At 43.7% G+C, this 24,872-nt stretch overlaps 1 protein-coding gene across 2 annotated transcripts in view; it reads right to left on the bottom strand.

Annotated features, from left to right (window-relative positions):
• The window catches only part of CLIC5 (chloride intracellular channel 5), a 177,606-nt gene that overhangs the window by 135,010 nt on the left and 17,724 nt on the right, over positions 1 to 24,872 (bottom strand). Inside the window, exon 1 of one of the 2 annotated variants that reach the window (XM_084754135.1) lies at positions 13,637 to 14,244. The exons of the other annotated variant lie outside the window; for it this stretch is intronic. Within the exon in view, the coding sequence (XP_084610261.1) occupies positions 13,637 to 14,155 (519 nt within the window). The 5' untranslated portion in view covers positions 14,156 to 14,244. Of the gene's footprint in view, positions 1 to 13,636; positions 14,245 to 24,872 lie in introns of those variants that run through there. 2 annotated transcript variants of the gene reach the window in all.

Below are 24,872 nucleotides of genomic sequence, written 5' to 3' on the forward strand. Positions count from 1 at the left end.
GATGCTGTAGGCACTGCTTAGGGAACGGAATGAACCAGCCTGTTCACACAAATGGACGCTGTAGGCACTGCTTAGGGAACAGAGTGAACCAGCCTGTTCACACAAATGGACGCTGTAGGCACTGCTTAGGGAACAGAGTGAACCAGCCTGCTCACACAAATGGACGCTGTAGGCACAGCTTAGGGAACGGAATGAACCAGCCTGTTCACACAAATGGATACTGTAGGCACTGCTTAGGGAACAGAGTGAACCAGCCTGTTTACACAAATGGATGCTGTAGGCACAGCTTAGGGAACAGAGTGAACCAGCCTGTTCACACAAATGGATGCTGTAGGCACAGCTTAGGGAACAGAGTGAACCAGCCTGCTCACACAAATGGATGCTGTAGGCACAGCTTAGGGAACAGAGTGAACCAGCCTGTTCACACAAATGGCTGCTGTAGGCACAGCTTAGGGAACAGAGTGAACCAGCCTGTTCACACAAATGGATGCTGTAGGCACTGCTTAGGGAACGGAATGAACCAGCCTGCTCACACAAATGGACGCTGTAGGCACAGCTTAGGGAACAGAATGGTCTCACCAGTACTTTACTTTGTGTGCATGAGCACTCTTCCAATTCATTAAGCCCGATTACTCGGTCTCCTGCTTCCAGACAAGAGTAAAATTCCCGAGGAAGGCCTGTGGCCACATAACTGACAGGGCTTCCTCACGGAGACGAACTCCGGCCTGTTGACTCTATGAGAATATTGCCTTGTGAAACGCTCTATGCTGACAGACAGGTTCCTTGCGTGCACTTCCCAATGTGGGCACACTTGAAATATGGCCCGTGGGGTTGAAGACGCGACTCTTATTTTATTTCACTTTCATTAATTTACGCAGAAACAGCTGCATGTGCTTGTGGCTGCCCTTTGGAATAAGGTAGCTCTAGAAGAGTGGAGCCAGGTTCTAGAGAGCTGCTACTGTGGATTTTAAGATTCTTTCTCTTCTTGTCATCACAGAAGAATAAAATAAAAGGCACTTCTGCAGCCGCAGGCCAGTGAACAACAGATACCTCTTCCAGCTATTTGCTCCCTCCTTCCCTATTTACCTGAGGCATGAGAACTGGGACCTTGGAATGTCAGCTGTTTGCTAAACAATGCCTTCTCTTATTTACTTCAGCGGTTGCCTTGCGACTATTGCCTGCCAGCCCTCTCAGAAGTTGGTGGCTCTTAAAAGACCTGATACCTATTGTTGACCCAAAGGTTCATTCAAGGAGGAGAGAGGACTCAGCCTTAAAGCTACAAAAGGCCATGGCCTCCAGGCCAGAGGGCTGACATTTGTCACTACGAACATCAACAGACCGTTTAGTTTCATGTGAAAAGGACATGCTACCCTCACAGGGCGGTCTTGTGTTCCTTTCTCTCTGAATGTGTGAGATACGTGTGGCTACGCATGTGTCTACATGTTCACGTGTGTGAGTGGGCATGTGTACGTCATGACACGCACATGGTGGTCAGATGCCAGTCCTCGACTTGTACCTTCCTTGGGGCAGGGTCTCTGGCTGTTCACTGCTGTGTACATGAGGCTTGCTGGCTGATGGGCTTTTGGGTTTCTCCCATCTCACCATGGAAGCTCTGAGATTAGGGATGTTCTTCATGACTGTGTGGCAATAACTTTACTCTCAAGGCATGTTCACATGCCTGTCTCATGTTTTTGAAGGACCGTCTTCCATTTAGGAACGGAGGTTCCAAATCCCACGCGCACGTTAGAATTCACACACAAGCAGGTTCTGAACGCTGAGGCTGGGTACAGGAGGATAGCTTGCCAATAGGATTTCACCTCGGCAGAAATAAAAACAAGTTTCTTTATGGAATCCCAAAAGAAATCATGGCAACAGCAGAGGCTTGAATGGTAGGAGATTAACAGATGAGATGCCGTATTTACAATTTTATCAGTGAATAATTAGCTAGGGTATGCTGAGAGCTTTAAAAAAAAAAAAAAAAGATAAAGGCTTTCCAAAAGACAACACGCCTTCAAGAGAAGAGTAAGGGTCAGAAAGGAACCTTTCGCCAGAGGCCAACACATTTGCTGAAGCTGTCATTTCACAAAATTATGCCGGAACCGTTGGACTCTGTTGGGCTTCGTGACTGCACTGGAAACTTCATAAACTTAAAGAAAGGAGAAACATCTCAAAAGAAACAAAGACCTTAAACTCACCTTGGACACTCCCAGCTTCTATCAGGAGAAAAGGAAGAAAATCAGATTTAAACATTGCTGCTGAAAAAAAAAATGATATAAAACAATGATTTTCAGCTACTGAGAACAGGCCCTGTAACATCTACACATACCATCTACCAGTCTCTGTGTTGAGTGAGGAGTTTGAGTAGGTTGAGACTGCTGAAATTTTCACTTCTAAATATCATAGAAGATAGATAGATATATAGATAGATAGATAGATAGATAGATAGATAGATAGATGATTGATAGATGATTGATAGATGACAGAAGAAAAGTATATTTCAGACAGACCCTCTTAAATCTTTAGCTAAGTCCAGACTTGTATACCTATTTGAAGAAACTATAAAATATAGGAAAAGAGGCTGAGTGGGAGAAACAAGCGCAGGTCCGTACACAGAACTGGTGAGAGTTTGTTTCCAGGTGTAGGGTAAGAAAAGACCTAGTACATGAGCACTGGGTAGCGTTCCCACAGGATACTGCTCCACGCACACAGCCAACATAACTAGACAAACCCATTCTGACTACTTAACTTGCAGTGGAGTGTGAGGACCTAGCCTCTTTAAAGGAACACAATAAAACGCAGCAGCCAACATTGTATCTGGAAGTCAAAAGACATTCTCCCAGTATGCCCACAATTAGCAAGATGTAGCTCATAACAGGTGTGGGGACACCAAACAATCAGGATAAACTCATAGGTAAATGAAATGCTCAAAGTCGTATAGAAGAACATCAACATTACCTTGTAAATACACACTAGTGGCTTACAAAGGTAGAAGGAGACATGAGCCTGGTGGGGTAAGAGTTGACAATAGGCTCAGCAACACAGACAACAAGTAACTTGAAAGTCACACATGGCCAGACTCACGAAAGAAAGCATGACCTAGATAGTCCAGAGTCTGTCACATGCATGGCTTTGTACAATGGAAGAAAATATTCCCACCAGATAAAAACAATCTCCAGTCTATTGGGAAATTCTAGCAAGATCTAAATGAAAGAATAACAACAATGATTTTAAAATCTATCTCACAAGCCTGGCTCGGTGGTATATGCCTGTAATCCTAGCCCTTGGGGGAGGCAGAGGTAGGTGGATCTCGGCCAGCCTGGTCTACAAAGTGAGTCCAGTACAGACAAGGCTACACATAGAAACCCTGTCTTGAAAAACAAACAAAATCTATCTCACAAAATATGTGAGAGACACCCTAACAAATTTCCATGAGAATACAGGACAAAGAAAGTAAAATAAAGCTACTAATATCCTTCATAAACATATTTGCAAAAGACAACAAGATTATAGTAAGTCAGATCTAGAGATCAGAAAAATAATACACTGCAGAAAACGTATCTCAATGTTGGTCTAACATTTAAAAATTTTAATGTATCTCACTGTAAAGGGATGGAAAAGGGGATGGAGAAATGCCCCAAATCACAGGCAAAAAGGATATGGAGTCTACCTTAACTTATATGATTTATGTTTTATTTTACAATGTTGCAAATCTAACCCCAGGCTTTGCACATCCTAGACGAGTGCTCTATCACCGTGCTACACCTCATGTCATCTTTTGAAGAAGGCAAAACTATACAGAGATAGGATGAACACTGGTGGCTTCTGAGAGGTGTGAGGTATCTGGGAGGGACTTTCTGAGGTGATGAACAAGTTCTGTATCAAGGCTGTGGAAGTGATGTCCTGGCTATATCTGTCAAAGGTCATTGAAGTGTACACCTAAGTATAATTTTAATGTACATAAATTATATTCCAAATATAAAGTAGTTACCCTACATAATAGGATGTGAGGTTATTACAACTCATACTAAGAGGGAAAGCAAGAGATAATTTCTGATACATGAATTTGTACTCATGTTGGCCACAGTGTGCATAAAAACTCTCAGGAAGCATATCCATGTAATTTCAGAATGCCTTACCCTAAGAACTAGAAATTGCAATGTGGATAGGGAGTGATTCTCTTCTGTTTCCATTTTCAAACCGGGCAAATAGGCAGCTTACTCAAAGGAAAGAGGGGAGCCTGGATGAATCTCGCTCAATGATTTGTCTTCGCAAGTGAGAAATCTAAGACTCAGCACACAGGTAGCATCTCTGGTAGGTGACATTTCTAAGGAAGTTACGTGGTTCGTGTCAGTATCCAGCCCTAGCTCCAGAGTTCTATCCAAAAGACAGGCACGGCACAGGAGTCTAGCCCAGGGCAAGCTTTGGTAGATGGGAGTTTCAGTTTCTTTCTCCTCTGTGCCAGCTGGTTTCTCACAAGCATTCAGAGACACAGGGCTCTGCTTGGATGCTCACATAGTGTCCTGGAGCACACCAAGAAATGAGCCCTCCAAAAGCTAGCCCAAATACCCTTTCCATAACCAGCATGGGCCAATTCAGCTCAACAAGTGTTCTTAGCCCCAACTGTGGGCCAGATTCTGCTAACGGTGGGGATTGTACAGGGGTAAGATGAAGGTGGAGTGTGCATTGTGGAGGTTTCAGCCTAGTGGGTAACTGAGGGGAGCCAATCAACCAGATCATGTCAGTCTGTAGTGACAAGCATTATGACAGAGGCAAGTGCTAGGGGAAGGTCCCTCAGAACTTCCCTGAGGGTTGGAGATATCGGCTCAGGGCAATGATGAGTCCAGAAAGATGAGGAAAGGTTGACCAGATGATGAAAATGAGTGTGATGGGCAGAGGGCATGTCAACGTTTCCTCATGGGAAGGAGGTGGGGAGCATCATTAGACCCTTGTCTGACATCACAGCACTCAGTCCCTCCTGACCCTCTCTTCCTAGCTGCATGAGATTCTGTCCCATGAGACAGACTCTGTCCCCATGAGATTCTGTGGTCTTTTGAGCGTATATAGAAAGTGGAGCTGAAGTATAATGCTGACTCCATTTGTGTAGTTGAGGAAAAAGTCATCATTTAGGCTCAGATGGGACTTTCTATGGGTGTAGTTCTAAAGGGGTCACCCATACTCATGCAAGGAACCCCTTATCTATATTCCTATGAGACAAAAGGGCTTCATGGCTGACCAAGGAGTGCTTGGGAAGAATGGTTCCTTCTATTGTTTTGCCCTAAGATGAGTAGATGTTAGTTTGAATCTTATTAGGACAAGTTCACTCAACACTTAGAAATATTGCCTCCCACCCCCTTTCCTTTAGAAAATTCATATAATCCCCACCTGCTGGTTTGAATAATACTTCTTTTTACTCTTTTGAAGAGAATTCTCAAAATGATAGGTTTAGAGCAAACATTTGACTAGAAAGGAAAGACAAAGAACTAGGTTGGACAGTAGCAAGCTCTACTCCTTCACACATGGGCGTCAGAGGCAAGAGTGCCGACGCAGGGAACGAAGGATGCGTCACAGTGGCAATTATGATTTGTAAGAGAGAGAGAGAGAGAGAGAGAGAGAGAGAGAGAGAGAGAGAGTTGTGAGGTCACCTGACACTGTAGAGCTTTGGAACTTTCCTGAACCTTCTGAAACATACAGATGAACACTGAGCTTCCCAAGCCACAGGTGTCGCTATAAAGAAAAACACCCTTGGCCAACAGTCTAGAAAGCCAGCTTGCCACAGACAGGTCTGTGAAAGTTGCTTGAGTTGTCTGGTTTGTAATCTTCTTGTCAGGATGCTGGGGTTCTGTGACTAATTGATTTTCAAAGCAAAGCAGTTCACACGGTCCCTCAGAAATGGTGTTGAATGTGGCTGATGCTTGATGGAGCTCTCAGCATTGCAATTAAAATGGAATTGTGGCAAGAATAGTGGTTTGTTGACACCCACCCATTGGTTCACTTCTACATGCTTTGTTCGGTTTGCAGAAGGACAAGTGCTGAGGCAACAAGCTCAGGCTTGCATATTCTTACAAATGTTTCCAAAACTTACTTGCAAAGTCTTTAGCAGTGACATTGAAGATGACTTTTCTTCCTGATCATGGAACAGGAAGACCTTCCAGACATCTTGAGAATGTTCTAGCCTGGTTATTCCAGACCTACCCAAACATATTTTTTTTATACTAAAAGAACAACAGTTGACATACGCTGAATTCATTTGCTTCCTATCACTTTACAGTGAAGAAACTGCAAACACACAGAGGTAATCTACAAAATAATATTACACTAGCTAGCTTTTACTAAAGTTTTCTATGTATGAAATGTCAAGCACTTAAATGTCCAGATGATGAGTTGAAAGGTAACAGCCTTAATTGCACACAGGTTTTTACAACTAAATAGTTGAATAGATCTTAGGTGTGTTTCATAATAGGCATCTTGGTCTTGCTCTGGGTGGCGAGTGGAAATGCATGCAGTTTGGTTGTCTGCCCTTTGCTACTGGGTTTTGCTCATGATGCCTCAAAAACAAACAAACAAACAAACAACAACATCAAAAACATGACTCTTGATGGCTTCCAGGATAAATTCCAAGTTCCTTAGCTTTGTCTTCACCATCTGGCACCTCCATGGACTTCTGTCCATTCAGCCACATGATTCTAGTCCTAACCTTGGATGCTCTGCTGTGCGCTGCCAGGACCACCCTTCTCCAGCTCTAGTTGAGCTGCGGCATTCAGTACCCAGGTCCAGCTTCCTGCCCCTCATTGTTCAGTGGTGTTTTATATAAATCCTGCTCTTCTTAAAGACAAATGGATTTAACGGGTTGCTTATGAAAACTCCTAGAAAGAACTTGGATGCTCAAGAGACCTGATCTTACCAGGTTCTGGCCAAGGAAAGAGCTCCAGGTCACCCTATGGCAGGGGACAAGGAAGGCTGTGATGGCTATTCATTTTTTTGTTTTTTGTCAACTTGACTATATCTGGAATGAGCTACAATCCAGAAATGGAGGGCACACCTGGAAGAGATTTTCTGCTTAGTTTGAAGTAAGTGAATCCACTTCTAGTCCAGACTTTGAAGTTGGAAGACACACACCTTTGATCTGGATCTAGAGGCTTGAAGACACAAGCCTTTAATCCAAATCTTGAGGTGAGAAGACTAAAAAACTTTAATCTGCTGGAAACCTACATAAGGACACAGAAGAAGGAAGCTTTTGCTCTCTGCCTGCTTGCCCTCGCCTTGCCAGCACATCCATTCCTTCGCTGGCATTGGAGCCTGTTTCTTCTGGATCCAAGCACATACAGAAGAGCAGCTGAGACACCCAGGCCCGTGGGACTGAGCCACGACTAGATTCCTGGACTTTCCATTCACAGTCAGCCATTGCTGGATTAGCTGGACTGCAGCCTGTACGTCAGTACAGCAAATCTCCTTTATATATACACGTGTATAGATTCATTCCATAAGTTCCTGACTAATCAAAGGCCTATGAACCAATGTGATCTCTTACACTGTACATCCCATCAATACAAAAAGTAAGCATTCATCCACAATATGCAGACGTTTCCACTTACAAATTACATCAAGCTGATGCAATAAGAATATATGTGTACAATATAAAATATGTAAAATGTTACCATTTAAGAAGATCTAGTGAAATGTAAATATTCATACTGCTTATTTTAACTCCAATTCTAACAGTCTAAGACCACGTGAGTTAGGTTGAGTAACATATCTTGAATTTCTGTGACCCTTGGCATCACAACAAGCTCCTGATATGACTGAACCTCAATAAAATGCTCGTAGAATTTTTTATTATTAGTCTATGGCAATAAAATAATTCAGTGACTCTTCTTACTATCCTGAGTCAACTTATAATAAAAATAATTTCTTTAGAAAAACTGTAGGGTCACAGATGGTGGCACATGACTGATCCCAGCACTTAAGAGTGGAGGCAGGAAGATCAGGAGGTACACATCAATAGTGAGCTTGAGACCATCCTAGGCTACATGAGAAGACCCTGAAAACAACAACAACAACAACAACAACAACAAAAACTCTATCAAACTAAACTAAAGCCAGATAGGAAAATATGCTTGATTGAGTGCAGAGTCCCAGCTTGCCACTGACTACATAGTGTTTCTGAACTTTCCTAATGCTGTGACCCCTTGATACAATCCCTCATGTTCTGGTGACCCTCAACCATAAAATTATTTTGTTGCTCCTTCATAACTGTAACTTTGCTACTGTTATGAGTCATGCTGAGAATATCTGATATGCAGGATGTCTGATATGACCCACATGTTGAGACCCACTGGACTAAAAGAAGCTCATGACTATGAGCCACAAATATACTAAATATGGCTGTCAAGTCATCTGGCTTCATGATGACACTATTTACGTTTTCTATGAAAAATTTTAGTCCCATTCAAATCTATTCTTTCCACAAGCTGTGTGTCAATCCATGTGGACTCCGTGAGTGTTCTAGTCATAGTCAGGCTCTGTTGACTATGGTTGTCAATATTTTAGAGAGACGGGGTTCACTCAAGCTGAGAGGACTGAGAAGTGTTGGTTTTATGCCAGTCTTTCCAACCAAACCCAAATCTAGAGATAATCAATCACCATTTCTCTAGGGTGGTTGATTTTACGTTGCATCTGTGTACACAGCTGATAAACAGGGCTGTGCATTTTAGAACCAAAGACTGCAAGAGCTGGAGTAGATTGCATTTCAAATATGGCAATGTTTGGGTCTAGGAATATTTCATACCATACAACTGACAGAGAAGAATAGACCAGTATTCTCCCCACAATATTACACCTTCATAGTAGAATAAAACAATATAGTTATTCCGAGCTTACTAGCAGCAAACATTATGCTTAAAATAAGTTATTTCCATAAGGTTCCAATCCAGTACAATAAATCATTGTGGCCCCTGGATACTTGTCGTATGACAAACAAGACACTAAGTGTTTCACATGAATTACTTTATTTATTATTCAGCACACCCCTATGGGGATTGTGTCAGTATAGCGTCCATTTTGCCAATGAGAAGACTCAACTGGAGAGAAACTAAGAAGTCAACGATTCATTTGCAAGCTGGGGATGTAGTTGAGTTGGCAGGATGCTTGCCTAGCACACACGGGACAGCCTCAGCTTCCATCCCCAGCACCGTGAGCAACCAGCCACGGTGGTGCGTTCACGACATCCCAGCACTTGGAAGGCAGAGGCAGGATGACCAGAAGCTGGAGGCCAGCCTGAGCTGTATGACACTACTCCTGTCTTTCAGATCATTAGTTTTTGAAGCCATGCTAACCCCGATTAAGGTCGTTGTCTTGGTCTTAAACAAACATAAGGATGTTTTTCTGCTGTCATCACTACCCGCTCCCCGCCCCCCCTCTGACACATACATACAGGCACCGTTTAGAAAAGTCTGTTCCCTCAGCCACATGTCCCCTGAGAGGGGTTCATGGATGAGTGGAAAGAACACCCCATTCCATCAGCTGCTAGAGCCTCTGCGTCAACTAGGGCTCTTCCTGCACTGAACCCACAGCAACCTCCTCGGCACATCCCTAGGCTGTCCCTGTCTCTCACTGCTTCCCTGCTGTCACAGGGTCTAATCCAGGCTCAGCCTCCGTGCCAACCCTTCCCCCAAACACAGCTTGTTTGTAAAACATGGCCTCTGGGGTTCCCTTTGAAACTGTCCACAGATTGCCTGGATCACTCAGAGTAGACATGAAAGTCCTTCTAATAGCCAGGGGCAGACATGGCCCAGCTTCTCCTCCTCTCTAGCCTCCCATTGCCTCACCATCTGCTTCTCCACACCCAGCCAAACTGCTTTCTCCCTCTCCTCCTCAGCACTCTGCTCTATGGGAAGCCGAAAGATGGCCACAGGTACGTTCGCGCTAATTTCCAGAAGTTGTGAGTGTGACTATGTGGCAACATGCACTTGTAGATTAAACCAAACTAAGGCTCTATAAATGGTAGCATCCTGGGTTACTATTAGGTCCAATCTAATTGAGTGTCTTACCAGAGAGGTGTAAGAGAAGGAGGGGGGAGAGGACGAGGAAAGGGGGAGGAGGAAGAGGAAGAGCAGCGGGAAGAGAACAGGATGATGGTGGAAACTGAGAGAAGAGATAAGGTGAGAGACCTAGAGCACATCAACAGCTTCTAGGAGGTGGCAAAGACGTACGGAGAGTTTGTCCTGGAGCCCGATAGCGCAGCCTTCCCGTGCCCCATCAGTGCAGGCACAATGACTTCCAGAGCCGTAAGACAGTGTTTATGTGGTTTAAGCCTAGTCTAAGGTTTCAGTCATTTGTCACGGCGGCAGCAAGAAATAGATACACCCATCTCTTGTTTAATATCTCTTGCTAGTGCCAGCAGTGGGCTGCAGTTTCTATTTACGCAATTACTGTCTGTCACGTTATAAAGCCAGTGCACACCACAAATACGGCTGGGGCGACCAAATGGATGAAGTGTTTTAAGTGTCTGGCTGACTCAACATAAAGCTGGCTGAACATAACTATTCCCTCCTCCGTGCCACCCCCCTCCCCCCGCCACATACCTGTCTCACACTGTCTCTCACTGATGTGCCCAGAAAGGGTGGAAGAATGCACAAGTCAATCTGGTATGACTACAGCCCTGGTTCTTGCCACAAAAGCAGAAAACCCGGGGCTCGGGAGCCTCAGTCTGCTAGGAAGATGGCTAACCACACTGCCCATCCAATGCGGTTCCAGCACACATGCCGGAGACCTTGGAGGAGGAAGGAGCCCATGTAGGTCACACCACACTGACCCCCTCTACACCTGTTCCAGCAGAGCAGAGCTTGATGGATGTTGCTTATCGATGTTGTTCATTCAACTTCGAACAGCAGTCTACAGTCAAGGTGGGGAGGTGCGTGGAGTGGGGAATGGGGCTCGGGCTGTGCCTCTTCCCACAGAACGTTGCCAAACATTGCCTCAAGAAGCTCCCACATGGGAACTGAGATCAATAGTATAGTCTGTGGCTACATCATAGCATTATGTTCCTAAGACACAGTATCAATTCAAACACCTTAAATCCAGTATCTGCCTTAGGGAAAAAACAACTTAGCATCTCCCATTGCTGGTACCGGCAGGCGACACCACATTCCCTTTTCCTGCTACTTCTGTTTGCCTCCAACTCCAAGGCCAGGAAGATGTCCCAAATTCACAAATCATGTCATAATGGGCCTGCGAGGATGGTCCTGACTCTCCCCATCCTGCTGCAGGAGGTCAGGCAGATGCAGGTATTTCTGTCTTGAGAAGAAATACGTCGAGTTTCCACTTCTTACAAAGTGAGTTTTAACACCGTGGTGCCGTTTTGAGGTGGACACAGACACGGGCAGGTTTCTTGATGCCACTTCCTCCACAGAGCCTCTACTGGCTTCTTGCACAGCTCAGCATCTGCTCAGCACCTCCTCAGAACGCACATGGCACTCCCCTGCCCTGTCTCTCACATGTCCACTGCCCTTCTACCCTGTCTCTCACAACGTGGTGTTCTTTTCTCAAGGGCAAAAGTCACATCTTCCACACTCCTCCTCCCCTCAGTGGCATGGCCTGGTACCACCCAAGTATGAAGTAAGCACCACATGGGGTTTTTAAATGGTAGATTCGGAGAAACACATGACACAGAACACAAAAGCATATTGAGGCGTTCGGCTGGCAAAATTCATGCCATTAGCAGTGTAGGGACAGGTTACCGTGGAGTGGGGGGTTCATAGGTTCAGAGAGTAATTTTTTTTGAAACAGGCCTCATGTATCCCAACTTAGCCTGGAATGTAGCCAAGGATGACCTTGGACGTCTGAGCTTCTTGTCTCCACCTTCCCAGACCGATTAGGGTCGTACCAGCATTGGAAGTTTTATGTGATGCTCAGGAAGCTGTGAGGTGCATACACTGGCGAGAAGCCTACCAGCTGAGCTACATCTCCGGTCCTGAGAGTAACCACAGTTTTTTTCCTCTTATGTGTATGTGTATGAGTGCGTGTGTGTGTGTGTGTGTGTGTGTGTGTGTGTGTATGCATATGAATGAGTGTGTGTATGTGTGTGTGATGTGTGTGTATGTGTATGTGATGTATGTGTGTGTGTGATGTGTGTGTGTATCTGTGTGTATGTGTATGTGTGTGTATGTGATGTGTGTGTGATGTGATGTGTGTGTGTCTGTGTGTATGTGTATGTGTGCGTATGTGATGTGTGTGTGATGTGATGTGTGTGTGTATGTGTATGTGTGTGTATGTGATGTGTGTGTGTGATGTGTGTGTGTATCTGTCTGTATGTGTGTGTGTGATGTGATGTGTGTGTGTGTGTATGTGTGTGTATCTGTGTGTATGTGTATGTGTGTGTGATGTGATGTGTGTGATGTGATGTGTGTGTGTATCTGTGTGTATGTGTATGTGTGTGTATGTGATGTGTGTGTGATGTGTGTGTGATGTGATGTGTGTGTGTGTATGTGTGTGTGTTGGAGGCAAGCCTGTGTGCCTGCTTGCGGTATATGCATCTAAAAGCCTAAGGCTGACATCAGCAGTTCTTTTTTATTGCGTTTCATCTTATTCATTGAGGCAGCGTCTCTCAGTTGAAAGTAGATCTTGACAATTCAGCTAATCTTGGGAACCAGCTTGTTCCAGGGCCCCCTTGTCTCTGCCCTGTGAACACTGGAACTCAGCCAGTCTGCCACACCCACCTGACATTTATATGGTTCTGGAGATCTGAACTCCATCCCTCACGTGTGATCAGCTAGACTTTAGCCATGAGTCATCTTCCCAACCTTAGTATTTGTTTTATTAGCAAAAATTAGCAATACACACTCGTATGTTCATGTCCACATGAAGAAATTCTTGTGAAGATGACTATTACGTGCATTGGTGGGGTTTGAAGAAGAAGCATCTGCCACTTGGATTTTTTTAAACTCTGAATCACTTTATATTTTAGTAACAATCATAGTAATAACCTTTATGATGTTATCAATCTAATCAGTAAATGTCTTTGTTTCGGTATCGTAAGCATTAAATATTAACACATGGTTGGCGTCTTGGAAACCCGCAAATTATTTTACATCATCAAATCCTGAGTTTTATTGGTGTTAACAGAGCACACGATGACAGACACAGCATTTTCTGGTCTAGTGTTGGCAGTATGTGTGACCTTAGAAATGCAAGGTGGAGGAGGAGGAGACTCAGGCACCTGAAGAGAGATACGACTTCTCTTGCTTTCTCTGGTTTCATCATCATCATCATCATCATCATCATCATCATCACGTTGACAAAGGGAATTTAACCCAGCAGTAAAATGCAGTTAACATCTATCACAGATGTAAAGATTTGAGCAGCAATTTCTGGCCACTCATTTAAACTGTTAGAAAGTGGTCTTCCCACGGTTTATAAAAGATAATGACTAAACACACACCCCTTAAATAGACTTTCTAATTTGGATCATTTCAAGAAGTCCTGAAGCTATTCCAAATGACCAATTATATCATCTCTGCTCTGGGGCATGGGTGGTGACCCACTCGCCAGGACAACATAGGTTGTTCCCTGATCCACAGAGCAAAGCACAACACTGAACCCTTCACCGTGTGTAGGTGTGCCTATCGCAGACAGCCCTTACCTTCACAAACAGGAAGATCTCGGGGATGTGGGAAGCTGCTTCATTTTCTTCCAAACTAGCAACAGCAGAAGTGCAGGTAGGGGAGCCGTGGCCAGTGGGAAAGGCCTTGCTGTGCTGAATCGTGAAGCTCAGTGGAGAAGGCAACTCTTCCTTGCTCGGTCTTCCATTCTTCTGCAGCTCCCATTGGAGAGGCTCTGGGTCCTGGCTTGATGAAAATGAGTCCTCCATAGAGATGCCCCTGACCTCCTGGGGCTCAGAAAACACCTCATCATGCAAGAGGTAGCCTTCTGCTTCTGGCTCCAGGGAGGATGGGGTGGCCTCTTCCCTTTTCAAGGCATACACTGACAAAGAATCATATTCCTGGCTTTCTAGCCTAGTGGCGTAGAGATCATTTTCGGTCCACAAGTCTTCACGGACTCTATCATATAAAGGAGCATCATTTTCCTCCAGCGGGTCTGGACCCTCATCTCTGCTCCCTTTTTGGATTGTGTCGTAGATGTCACTGTAGTCTTCATTCATGTTGTTCGGTCTGGCAGATCTTTGCCCAGGCAGACCTGAGTAGGTATGGCTAAGGAAAGGGCTAAAGGCTGTTGCTCTGCCACCACACACTGGACTCAATGGGCTTTTGAAGTGCAGCACTGAGCAACAGCCATCAATGACAGGTCTCTAACAATCATTTACCGGAGATTTAATAAACAAACCACAGACTCATTGGAAGGAAGATAAAGTCCACCCATTCGGTTAACTCCTTCACGACCAAAGACACTGTCAACTAGACTCTGGTGTTTCCTCCACTTCCAGTAACTCTAAGAAATTGAAGTATCAATCCAGTCCAAGTTGAAATTCTGAACATTTAGCCTCTTGTGACTCATGGAGGAGTCATCTGCTGCAATCACTCTAACTGCTGACCCTATACAAGACATCCCCACAAGTCAGTGGGAGATTGTAATCAGTATAAACCCATCTGCTTAAAGCTCTATTCATCACATAAATGATTTTTTTTCAAACTGATGCTCTATGTCATGAATTCCCCACAGCCCAGCTAAATAACCAGTTTTATTTATGGTTCTTATCTGGAAACACCAGTAGGTAATTAAGTAACGGAAGGAAAAGATGATAAGTGCCTGCAGGCACATCAATAATACACACCACAGAAAATGAGACTCAAACATTTGTGGCTTTGGTTTTTATCCAGCCTCCCTCACACTGTACATGGTGGTCCACTGTCAACAGATGTCCACTAAGATGCTCTCATACAAAGGACTCTGAGCCAAGCACTAGACAGAAGAAGATGATACCTATCCCAGGAAGAAAAAGCAAGCCCTAGCATACATACAAAAACTGTATAAGATGTTAGGGGCAGTTGACCTTAGCTTGAGATGCCCAGGCCACCCAGTAGATGTCATCTCTAGATGCTGCCCATCTTCCTGTATATGCTCTTTGTTCTGTAGTTTGGAGCTCTGCTCTACTAAGGCCTGTTTCTCTTCAGCATACCAGATGTACCTCTTTTTTGAAGTGAAATTCATACAAGTTGTAAATGAATTCTGATGTCTAGAAATCATATGAAAAGTGACAGGCATCGAAGTCCTGGTTGAAAGGCTTCAAAGCATTTGGTTTTGGTGTGGTATAGCAACAGCTTGTTATGTTCTAAGGCTTCTAAGGAAACTTCTAGAGCAAAGCTAGCTTTTAGTGGCAGTAAGGACTAGACGAGGGAAAGGAAGTAGAGGTAGTTCTTAAGGACTACTGACATTAATTCTTTTGTTTTTTGAGACAAGGTCTATGCAGACCTGAATGGTCTAGAACTTGCTATGTAGACTAGGCCGGCCTTAAACTCCCAGAGAAGACCTGCCTCTGCCTTTCAAATGCTGGAATTTTGAACTATTTATCTTATTGAAATGGTTTAATGGGTACAGATATTGGATAAATCATCTTAGGCTCCAGAACTAGATGTGTATAATAAATGGTCCCAATTCAAGTTTTCTTCATAACTTTAAAGCTTTTTATAACTTAACAGTTTAGGTTATATAAATATAATCATCTTACATTTTATTTCACATTTAAGATACAAAGAAAAAATAGAACTAAGAAAGGGAAGTGCATGTCCCAAGTTCACACAGTTAATGACAGTTGATATCAGCTATGACACTCAAACTTCTATGGGGTGGGTCAGGAGATGGAGAAATGGCTCAGCAGTTAAGATCACATGTTGCTGCTGCAGAAGACCCAGGTTCAGTTCTCAGCACCCACATGATAGCTCACAACTATCTCTAGCTCCAGTTCCAGGGAATCTGGCGCCCTCTTCTGACCTCCACGGGCATTACATGCCCCACATACATCCATGCAGACAGACACACACACAAAGAAATAAAATTTATAAAAAGTTAAAACCTCCAGCTGTGTGATCACTTTGCTACTCCAGCCTCTTAGTGTTTGCAGCTGGTTTTTCATGATCACTCCCATAGAGAAAACACATTTTTTGTTTTCTAAAAAAAAAAAACAATTTTGATCTCTTTGGTGGCGACATTGCTCTTCTCTGTACTGTATGCTACTTACTAAACAAGGTGTACACCTCTTCTAGGTCATTCTATGTTACTACTCAACAATAATATTCTATAGTGTGTAAATATAGCATGTGTTTTAGTTACTTTTCTCACTGAAGTGGTCAAATACCTGACCAATAGTGGCTTATGAAAGGATGGGTTTATTTTGGCTTGCAGTTTTAAAAGATACAGTCTATCTTGTCAGGGAAAGTGTGACATCTGATCTCATTGCATCCACAGGAATGAGACAGAGAGAAATGACTGTTGATGCTTGCCTGGCTTTCTCTCTCTCTCTCTCTCTCTCTCTCTCTCTCTCTCTCTCTCTCTCTCTCTCTCTCTCTCTCCCTCTTCTCCTTTTAGTCAAATACACCAGTTCCTGGAATGGTGCCACCACATTCCATGTGCATCTTCTCTATGCAGTTAAATGTATTTGACTCACACTCATAGACATGCCCAGAGGTGTGTCTCCTAGCTGATTCCAAATCCAATCAGACAACGATGATCAAAGATCAAATCAGCACTGCCTGTGAGTGGAGTCTCGAAGTGGTTCAGTGAGTTATGCCCAAACCTGTTGAAGTTTAGATCACATAGATGGTGTTTCTCATCTAGGCACATCCTTGTCATGATATGTGGTCATAGGCTATAAAATGAAACAAAGCCTTCTGTTGAAGGGCAGGCTGGCTCAGGTCACTTCCTCCTCCCATCAGCAATGGTTCCCCATTTTTAGTAAAATCTAAAGTCCTTACACTAGCCCACAGAACCTGCATGAAGTAAGCCCCTCCCCCATTCCAATCCTACCTAGACCATCTGGCTTTGTTGCTAACACTGGAACTCTACAGAAACTTCTGTATGAAAACCTACCCCTTGCTGTTTCTGGCTGGAATATCCATCCTCTGAAGAGCTACGATCAAGCCCTCAAAGTCCTACAGATTTTGCTCAGGTGTCTCTGTCTCACAGAGGCCACTCGGACCACGCTGCTACAATAAGAACAAGATCCATATCTACTTTGCCTAGCATTGTGGGTCTAAAGCCTGCTAGATGCCTGCCACACCCAAGGGATTGTTAATTTTTTTTTAATAAATAAAATGGAAGATATGTGTCTAGAATTCATATTTGGCTTTATTTTTTTCTCCATTTGTGTAAGTGTTGTCTCACATCATACTATGTGGTAAACTCAGCCAGGACAACACTGTGGTCAATGTCTATTACAATTTGGATGCAAAATGTCTCCCACAGGCTCATGTATCTGAAGACTTGCTCCTCGTGGTGGCACCCTTTGGGGGAGATAACGGGAGCTAGCCAGAGGAGGGAGGAGTCTGGTGGAATGGGCATTGGGGTTTGCAGCTGGCTGTTTCTGTCCCGTTTTTACTTTCCAGCATCCAGAATGTAGGAAACTATTCCACAGGCTGCCATCATCACAGCCAGAGTCCCAGGTGCCGCAACTTTGCCACTTTTAAACTGAGAGCTAAGATTAATCCTTGTTCTAAGCTTCTTCTCGTCAAGTTCTACACAGCAGTGACTAGGATGGCCACTAGTGCAGCCGATTCTCTGCATTGCATGCATTTAGGACAACTTAATTGATGCAGGACTAGCAAATATGGCGAAACTGGGCCACTTTAAACTAAAGCATCACTTAAGAAACTAAAGCCCTAGCTTATTACCTTATCACAAAAAATCATAACGTTCAAATTGTCTTGTTCTAGTTTTTATTTCTATATTATGTGTGTGGATCTTTTTCCTGTGTATGTGTCTGTGCGCCTCCTGCATGCAATGCCCACAGAGGCTGAGTGCCAGGTTATCAGCAAGAGCAGCCTATGTTCTCAACTGCTGAGCTGTTCTCTCTGTCCCCAAACTTCACAGTGTCTTCACAAGAGCACATCCCTTAAGTGGAACCATGTCAACATGGTAGGTGTGATGATTTTAGGATCTCAGATGCTGTTTCTATTTTTAACTCCATCTTTTTGCTTCAAATTACTAACTAATGATTTATAACTTTTCTTTATATTTCAATCTTATGAATGTATTATTTTAATTCTCTTTTGGGAGACTTTTGACTTTGTAAATTATTTATAAAATGTATTCCTGTGCAAATTCATTCATTTCTACTCTGATGTTTATCATCTGTTTTCTTCTCTCTTGCATTATACTTTACTAGCTATTGTGATGATTTTTTTATATTGTTGTTTTTTCTCTTTTTGTCTTTTCTAATGAGACTATTTGAGCCTGTGAATTCTGGTTTTTTCCCAGTGGGCCCACAGCATAACCACCTGATGATAGGCATTAACTGTGGAAGTCGTGGTTGTGACAAAACTGACATTGTAATGGGTCTAAAATTAGATGTCTAATTGCAGTCCTCCAGTGTTAAAAGAGAGCTGGTTCTTATAACGGCACAGACGGAACAGCTGTGGGCCAGCCACACAGGGAAGCATGGTTCTGTCCTCTTACTCTGCAAGCGAAAGGCTGAGGAAAATCCTCCAACAACCAGAGCTCACCATCTGTGTGGCCCCATCTGCTGTGTCTCTCTACCCAGAACAATGCACACTGTCCAATTAGGACAACGCACTATAATCTAAAGAAGCTACGGGTTTCCCTCTAAGTACAGATTTATCTTCACACCACAGTTCACTATTATCCAACGACAGGCACGTCCTGCTTTCCGTTTCCCCCTTTACCCCACTGCTGATTTGGAAACATGCTGGCTAGCTTCCAAAATGGTTGATGAGTTACATTTCTTTTCTTTCCTTTTTTTGTTTTTAACTTAATTTCATTGTGCTAAGATAATGCATTATTATGACTTAATGGAGTTTGAGACTTGCTCTTCGACCTGGAAGATTTGAACTATCCCATGCACATCTGAAAACAACAACATGCATTTCTCTTCAGTTGGCGACAGTGTTTGATAGCTCATAATCAACTTACATTTATTAATCTTTTTATTCAATTCTTTTACATTTCTGTTGACTATTTTTGAGACAGGGTCTCACTATGTAGACTAGGCTGGCCTCAAACTCGGCGATCAACCTGTCTCTGCCTTCCCAGTGCTGGGATTAAAGGTGTGTGCTCCAATACGTATCTATCAGCTTTCATGGGTTTATTCTATCATTATTGATGGGAAAAGTTAAATCTTTCCTTATAAGCATGGTTTTCCCAATTCTTCTTTCTCCTCTGCTTTCCCTTCCTCTCCTCCTCCTCCTTCTTGTTCTTCTTTAACTCTGGCTGGCCTGGAACTTGCTATGTAGACCAGGTTGTCCTCCAATTCACAGAGTTCCCAAGTGTTTGTCCAATTCTTACTTCACTCTGTCAGCTAGTCTCTTGCATATTTTTATTAGTTATTACATAAATTTAGAAATATATATAATTTTGATAGATGAACTTTTTTTAAATAGAAAATGTCTCTCAGTCTCCAATGGCACCTTCTGCTATTTCCTCATTTTGTTGGTGTTTACATGTGCATTTTCTGTCTTTTCTTCACCTTCCATGTCTCCTTGAAAATAAGCATTAGACAATTATATTTGTTCATACTCAACTTCAGGGAAGTATAGGACAAAGAACGGCACTAGGTAGAGCAGATTCAGTGTCAAAAACAGAGCAAAGAACTTGATTTTTTAAAATTTTTTGTGTTTTTATTTTTAAGACAGGATTTCTCTGTGTACCTTAGGCTTGATCCACTTGCCTCACCCCCCAAGTGCTGGGATTAAGGGTGTGCACCACCAAGCCCAGCTAAGGAATTAGATTTTTTTTCAGTCATAAAATGACGTCCAGCATATTTGTTATTTTTTCCTGGTGCTGTAGCCAGATACCTAACAAGACGCAGCTTAGGTGAGGACAGGTTATTTAAGCCTCACAGTTTGAAAGAAAAGACTGTGGCTGGTAAAACGTGAAAGCAGACAGGAAAGGCTCGCTGGCAAGAAGAGCAGGAGCCTGACTGGCCGTGTTGCAGTCACAGGAAGCAGAGGGTGATGAGTGCCTGGGCTCTGCTAGTGTCCTTTGTGTAATGTCTAGAACCCTGACACGTGGAAAGGTGCCACTCACAGTTCAGATGGGTCTCCCATCTCAATGGCCTCATCTCGAAACTGCCCCATGCGCACGCCCAGGGATTTGTTTCCACAGTGACTCTGAGTCACATCAAATTGATGATGGCGATTAATCACCACACTGCAGATGGGTAGACCTGTCACAGAGAATAGCTTCGATTCATTTCATAACCGTTTCAGTTCCAGCTGGGTTTAAGTCGGACAGGTACTCAGGGAAAACCATTGCTGGTGGCTTGGCATTACTTACGGAAGCACCTTGGCCTTTCGGCACATCGCAACTGCCTACATTTCAGTCTAAGTTTAGCGAGCAGACTGCAGGAACCACCTGGGTCACTGTAGTCACTGGATGTGCTCCACTCCCCCAGCGCTCTCCGGAAAACCATCAAAGCCGTTTGCAGCCACATCGCCTGTCTTTTGTTTTTATACTTTTTATTTGGCTTAGATATGTCTTCACAAACCAAACCTGAATCCTCTAGACCTTCAGCCAATGCTCTTCACCACTGGCCCATATCTGCAGTCTGACTCCCAAATTTGAATGGCATCTTCTTTTCAATTTACAGGTGGCCACCCTGATTGATACACCTTAGCGTTATTTTAGATTATACACCTGTAAGACATCCTAGACAGGCTAGGTGACTATCACTTATGATAATATTCAGAGAAGATAAAGAAAACAGTAAAAGTGGAAACATTAATTAGTGTGAGAATGACACCAATGGAACCCTCTTCAGTCAAATATGAATGGTGTGGTGTGACAAGATTATGGTGGATGCTCTTTACTATGAAGAAGCCACCCAGTGATGCATTTCTCAGGATGTATTCTCATCAGTACAAAATACATGAGTTCAGGGGGACAGCTGCCATCTTCGATTTCTTGGGTTCTGTTGTGCAATCATTTAAATTTGTTTGTTTGTTTGTTTGTTTTGTGATAGGATTTCTCTGTGTTGCTCTGGCTGTCCTTGAACTCACTCTGTAGCCCAGGCTGGACTTGAATTCAAAGATCCGCCTGCCTCTGCCTCTGAGTGCTAGGATTAAAGATGTGCATCACTGCCTGGCTGGATTTTTTTTAAATATGAATATTTTTTTTCTGTTTGTAAAGGAAATTCACATGCACACACCTGTGAACACACACAGAATTTTTTAGAGAGTGAACACCATCTTGGGTGATGTAATTTGTGAATTTAGAACACTTAAAGAGGCTTTTTGTTGTTGTTGTTGCTGAGCCAAGTGAAGTTTGAAAAAGCAAGGGATGGTGTTTGGACTGCCGGTCAAGTCAGGAACCGAGAGGCAGAGCTTCCTTGTGCTAACATACCTCAGTGCCCTTCTCAGGCGTCAATGCTGTGATTCCTCCGAAACACAGAGTAATGAGCACAGCTGGGAGTCCACCCACTGTAAGGATCAAACATTCAGATGGTGGGCGAATTCCCTCTACCACATAGTGTACTCAATTGATATAAGCATGCACCATTTGAGAGAAGCATGAACAATCCAAAGCAGATGAGGCAAATAATGAAACTAAAGGATAGAAAAGAAAAACATTTGTTCGTTAAAGGCATTTTGTGTGAGTGTGTATATGTGTGTATGTGCTGCATGTATGTGAGAGAGAGAAAAAAGAGATGCATGTGCTCGTGAGTGTGTATGTGTGTGATGTATGCACATGAATGTGTGTTATGCATGAGTGTATGAGTGTGTGTGATTTATGCACGCGTGTGTGTGGTATGCACATGCGTGTGGATGTAAGTGAATGTGGAGTCTAGAGCAGGCTGTCCCACCTGTTCCTCTATTGCCCCGACTGTCTATCTTGCTAATTTGTGACAGTGTCTCCCAATGAACTTGAAGCTTACTGGCTGACTGGCCAGGAAGCTCTTGGAGCCCCACCTGTCTCCTTTCCCAAAACTGAAGTCACAGACATACACAGCCATGCCCAAGCCCTTTATGTGCGTGCTGGAAATTCCAACCCAATTCCTCATGCTTGCAGAGGAAGCTCCTACCCACTGAGCTACCCTCCTGCCGCAGAGGTATCCTGCTTAATAAACAATATGTAGACATAGGGGGACTGACCTGCACATTGCTTAAGCAAGATGTAATGTAGAATAGAGCTGCCTGGGTTCAAACACAGGTGCTGCCACTCCCTTCCCTGGCCACAGTCCTCTAAACTTTCATAATCATCTTTCTGAAAGTAGAATATTCTCCTCAGAGCATTGATGGAGAAAATTAGTGCAGGCTATGAGTAAAGTCCTCCTACCCAGGGGATTGCATAGGTGTGTCCCATGCTAGTCTCTCGCAACTAAGCCATACCCGGGATTCCTAACAAAGATTTCTAGAAGAGGAAAAAATGACAGAGAAGTAACAGAATTCATCACAGTACCTTAGCATACACATGGGACTGCATTTCCATCTGTCAAAATTGACTAGTGTGCATTTGGGAACTTACTCTGCTTTAATAACCTAATCCTTGCTAATCACAGTGATTGCATTTGCATCTTGCAACAGTTTCAGCCTTCACTGAAAGATATCCAGGCAGCATCGCTATACCGTGCATAGGAACACAAAAAGTGGGCAGCTATCATCAGAACTACTTAACGATAGGACTTCTGCCAGGGAGGAGCCTGTTCTCATGGTATTTAGGGTCCTGGTCCATCACAGGTGACAGTAGGTTTCCACCGCTTACATTTTCTGGTTACAAATATATGCATATGTGTGTATACATATATACATAAACACACATATGTATATGTATGTTTAAATGAATTTTTCATAAATGTGAGTCTAAAATACCATATGACTATAATTGAGCTGCTGTGATGGATAATGCAGTGAAATTGATGTGAAAATGGTCATTAAAAAAATATCCAGTGCACACATTTGAAAGAATCATGTTCAAAATCCCTCTAAGACTGGGGCCCTCTGGTGCTTCTGCTCCCACAGTCCACGAGGGGGCACCATTGTCCATCCTATCTGACCCATCTCCCTACATCTTGGTCAGCTCCTGCTTAAGCTTGTGTGTGTGTGTGTGTGTGTGTGTGTGTGTGTGTGTGTGTGTGTGTGTTGTGGAATGACCGAATCAAGACACTTAACATTTTCATTACCTCACAGAGTTTCTATTCTTTGTGTGGTGAGAACATTTAAAGTGTGTCCTCCCATCAATTTCCAAATACACAGTATCTTGTTATTAACTCTAATCCCCAAAGGGCACAATAGATCTGCTTAGTTACTTTTAGAATTTCAGGGGTGGAATCCCTCACTAGGACAACTCTAAGATTTACTTTGGCTCATAATTGCAGGCTGCATGCAACCTGTGATAGCAACAAATGTGGCCCAGCGCATTTGTAGATGACAGTACCTTCTCACAATATAAAAGGGACAGGCACTCTTGGCAGGGGCGTGTGAGTGTGTGTGTGTGTGTGTGTGTGTGTGTGTGTGTGTGTGTGTGCACGCGCGCACCCACAAGTGATGCATCATGACAAGAAAGCCATGGAGGAGGAAGTGGTTTATGTCTGTGGCACAAAGGTCGTGCTCACACCTGGGTATATCAAGAAACTGAGAAAGGGGAATGTCCTGTTTGGCGGGCTTTCTCTTTGTTTCTTTGATTAATTCTAGGACTCCAGCCCTTTACACTGTGCCACACACAATCTTCCCTCTCTGGAACCTGGAAACATCCTCAGATAAAGCCAGGGGTGTGTCACCTGGGTGGTTTCAAATCCGGTCAAGGTGACAATGAAGATGAACTGCTCTGAGCCGAGCATTAGTTTATTTTCTGTCGCAGTGGTCAGATGGCATCTTATAGAAGGAAGGTTTATTTTTGCCTTCAGTCCCCAGTCTGTTGCAGTGGGGAGGCATGACAGCTGGCTAGCGTGGCAGCCAGTATGAGGCATGGTGGCACAAACGGGGAGCTAAGCGATCAGATTTGTAAACACAGGAAGCAGAACGAGAACTGCAGCTAGGTTGAGAGCGCAGACTCTCAAGCCCTCCCCAAGTGATGTACTTCCTCCACTACTGGGAACCAAGTGCTTACACACCTGAGCCTCTTGAATTATCGCCTCCTGCCTGAAGTTTTATGTCACCTCACTAATATATCCTCACACTGGCCCTTTCCCAGGGCCCAGCAACCACTGTTACACTCGCTGCTTCTGGATGTTCCACTGTTTCACAGTCCATGTAGAGGAGAGTGCATGCAAAATGGGGTCTCTGGGCCCGTTTCAATATACCCAGTACAGTGTCCTCCACGCTCATCTACGTAGTTGCAAATGACAAGATTTCTTTAATTAAGAAAGAAACAAGACAAAGCAAAGCTGTACTTGTTTGAACACACTGCATTTGCCTTATCCATTTATCTCTTTGTAGAAGCGTAGGGGAATTCTGGATCTTTCCTGCTATGAACAATGCCACAATAAAAATGGAAGTGAAAGAAGTTATCTGATATGTATTTAATTATCTTTGGGTATGGAGCCAAATGTGACTTTTTCTAGGGAGACGAGAACCAGCGTCTATTCACCCCAGTGAGGGCACTGATGACAGACCAAAAGCACTGTTCTCCCCAAGTCTAGATTGGTGGGCCAGTGAGTTTACTGGGGTTTCTTACAGGAATATGGGTGAAGGGTAACTTACAATGGCATGGATGACCCAACAGTGGTCCAGTTATCTAAAAGACCACCCCAGAAG

The sequence above is a fragment of the Acomys minous genome (assembly GCF_964271855.1).
Source record: "Acomys minous genome assembly, chromosome: 13".
In the NCBI taxonomy this organism is placed as follows: Eukaryota; Metazoa; Chordata; class Mammalia; order Rodentia; family Muridae; genus Acomys; species Acomys minous.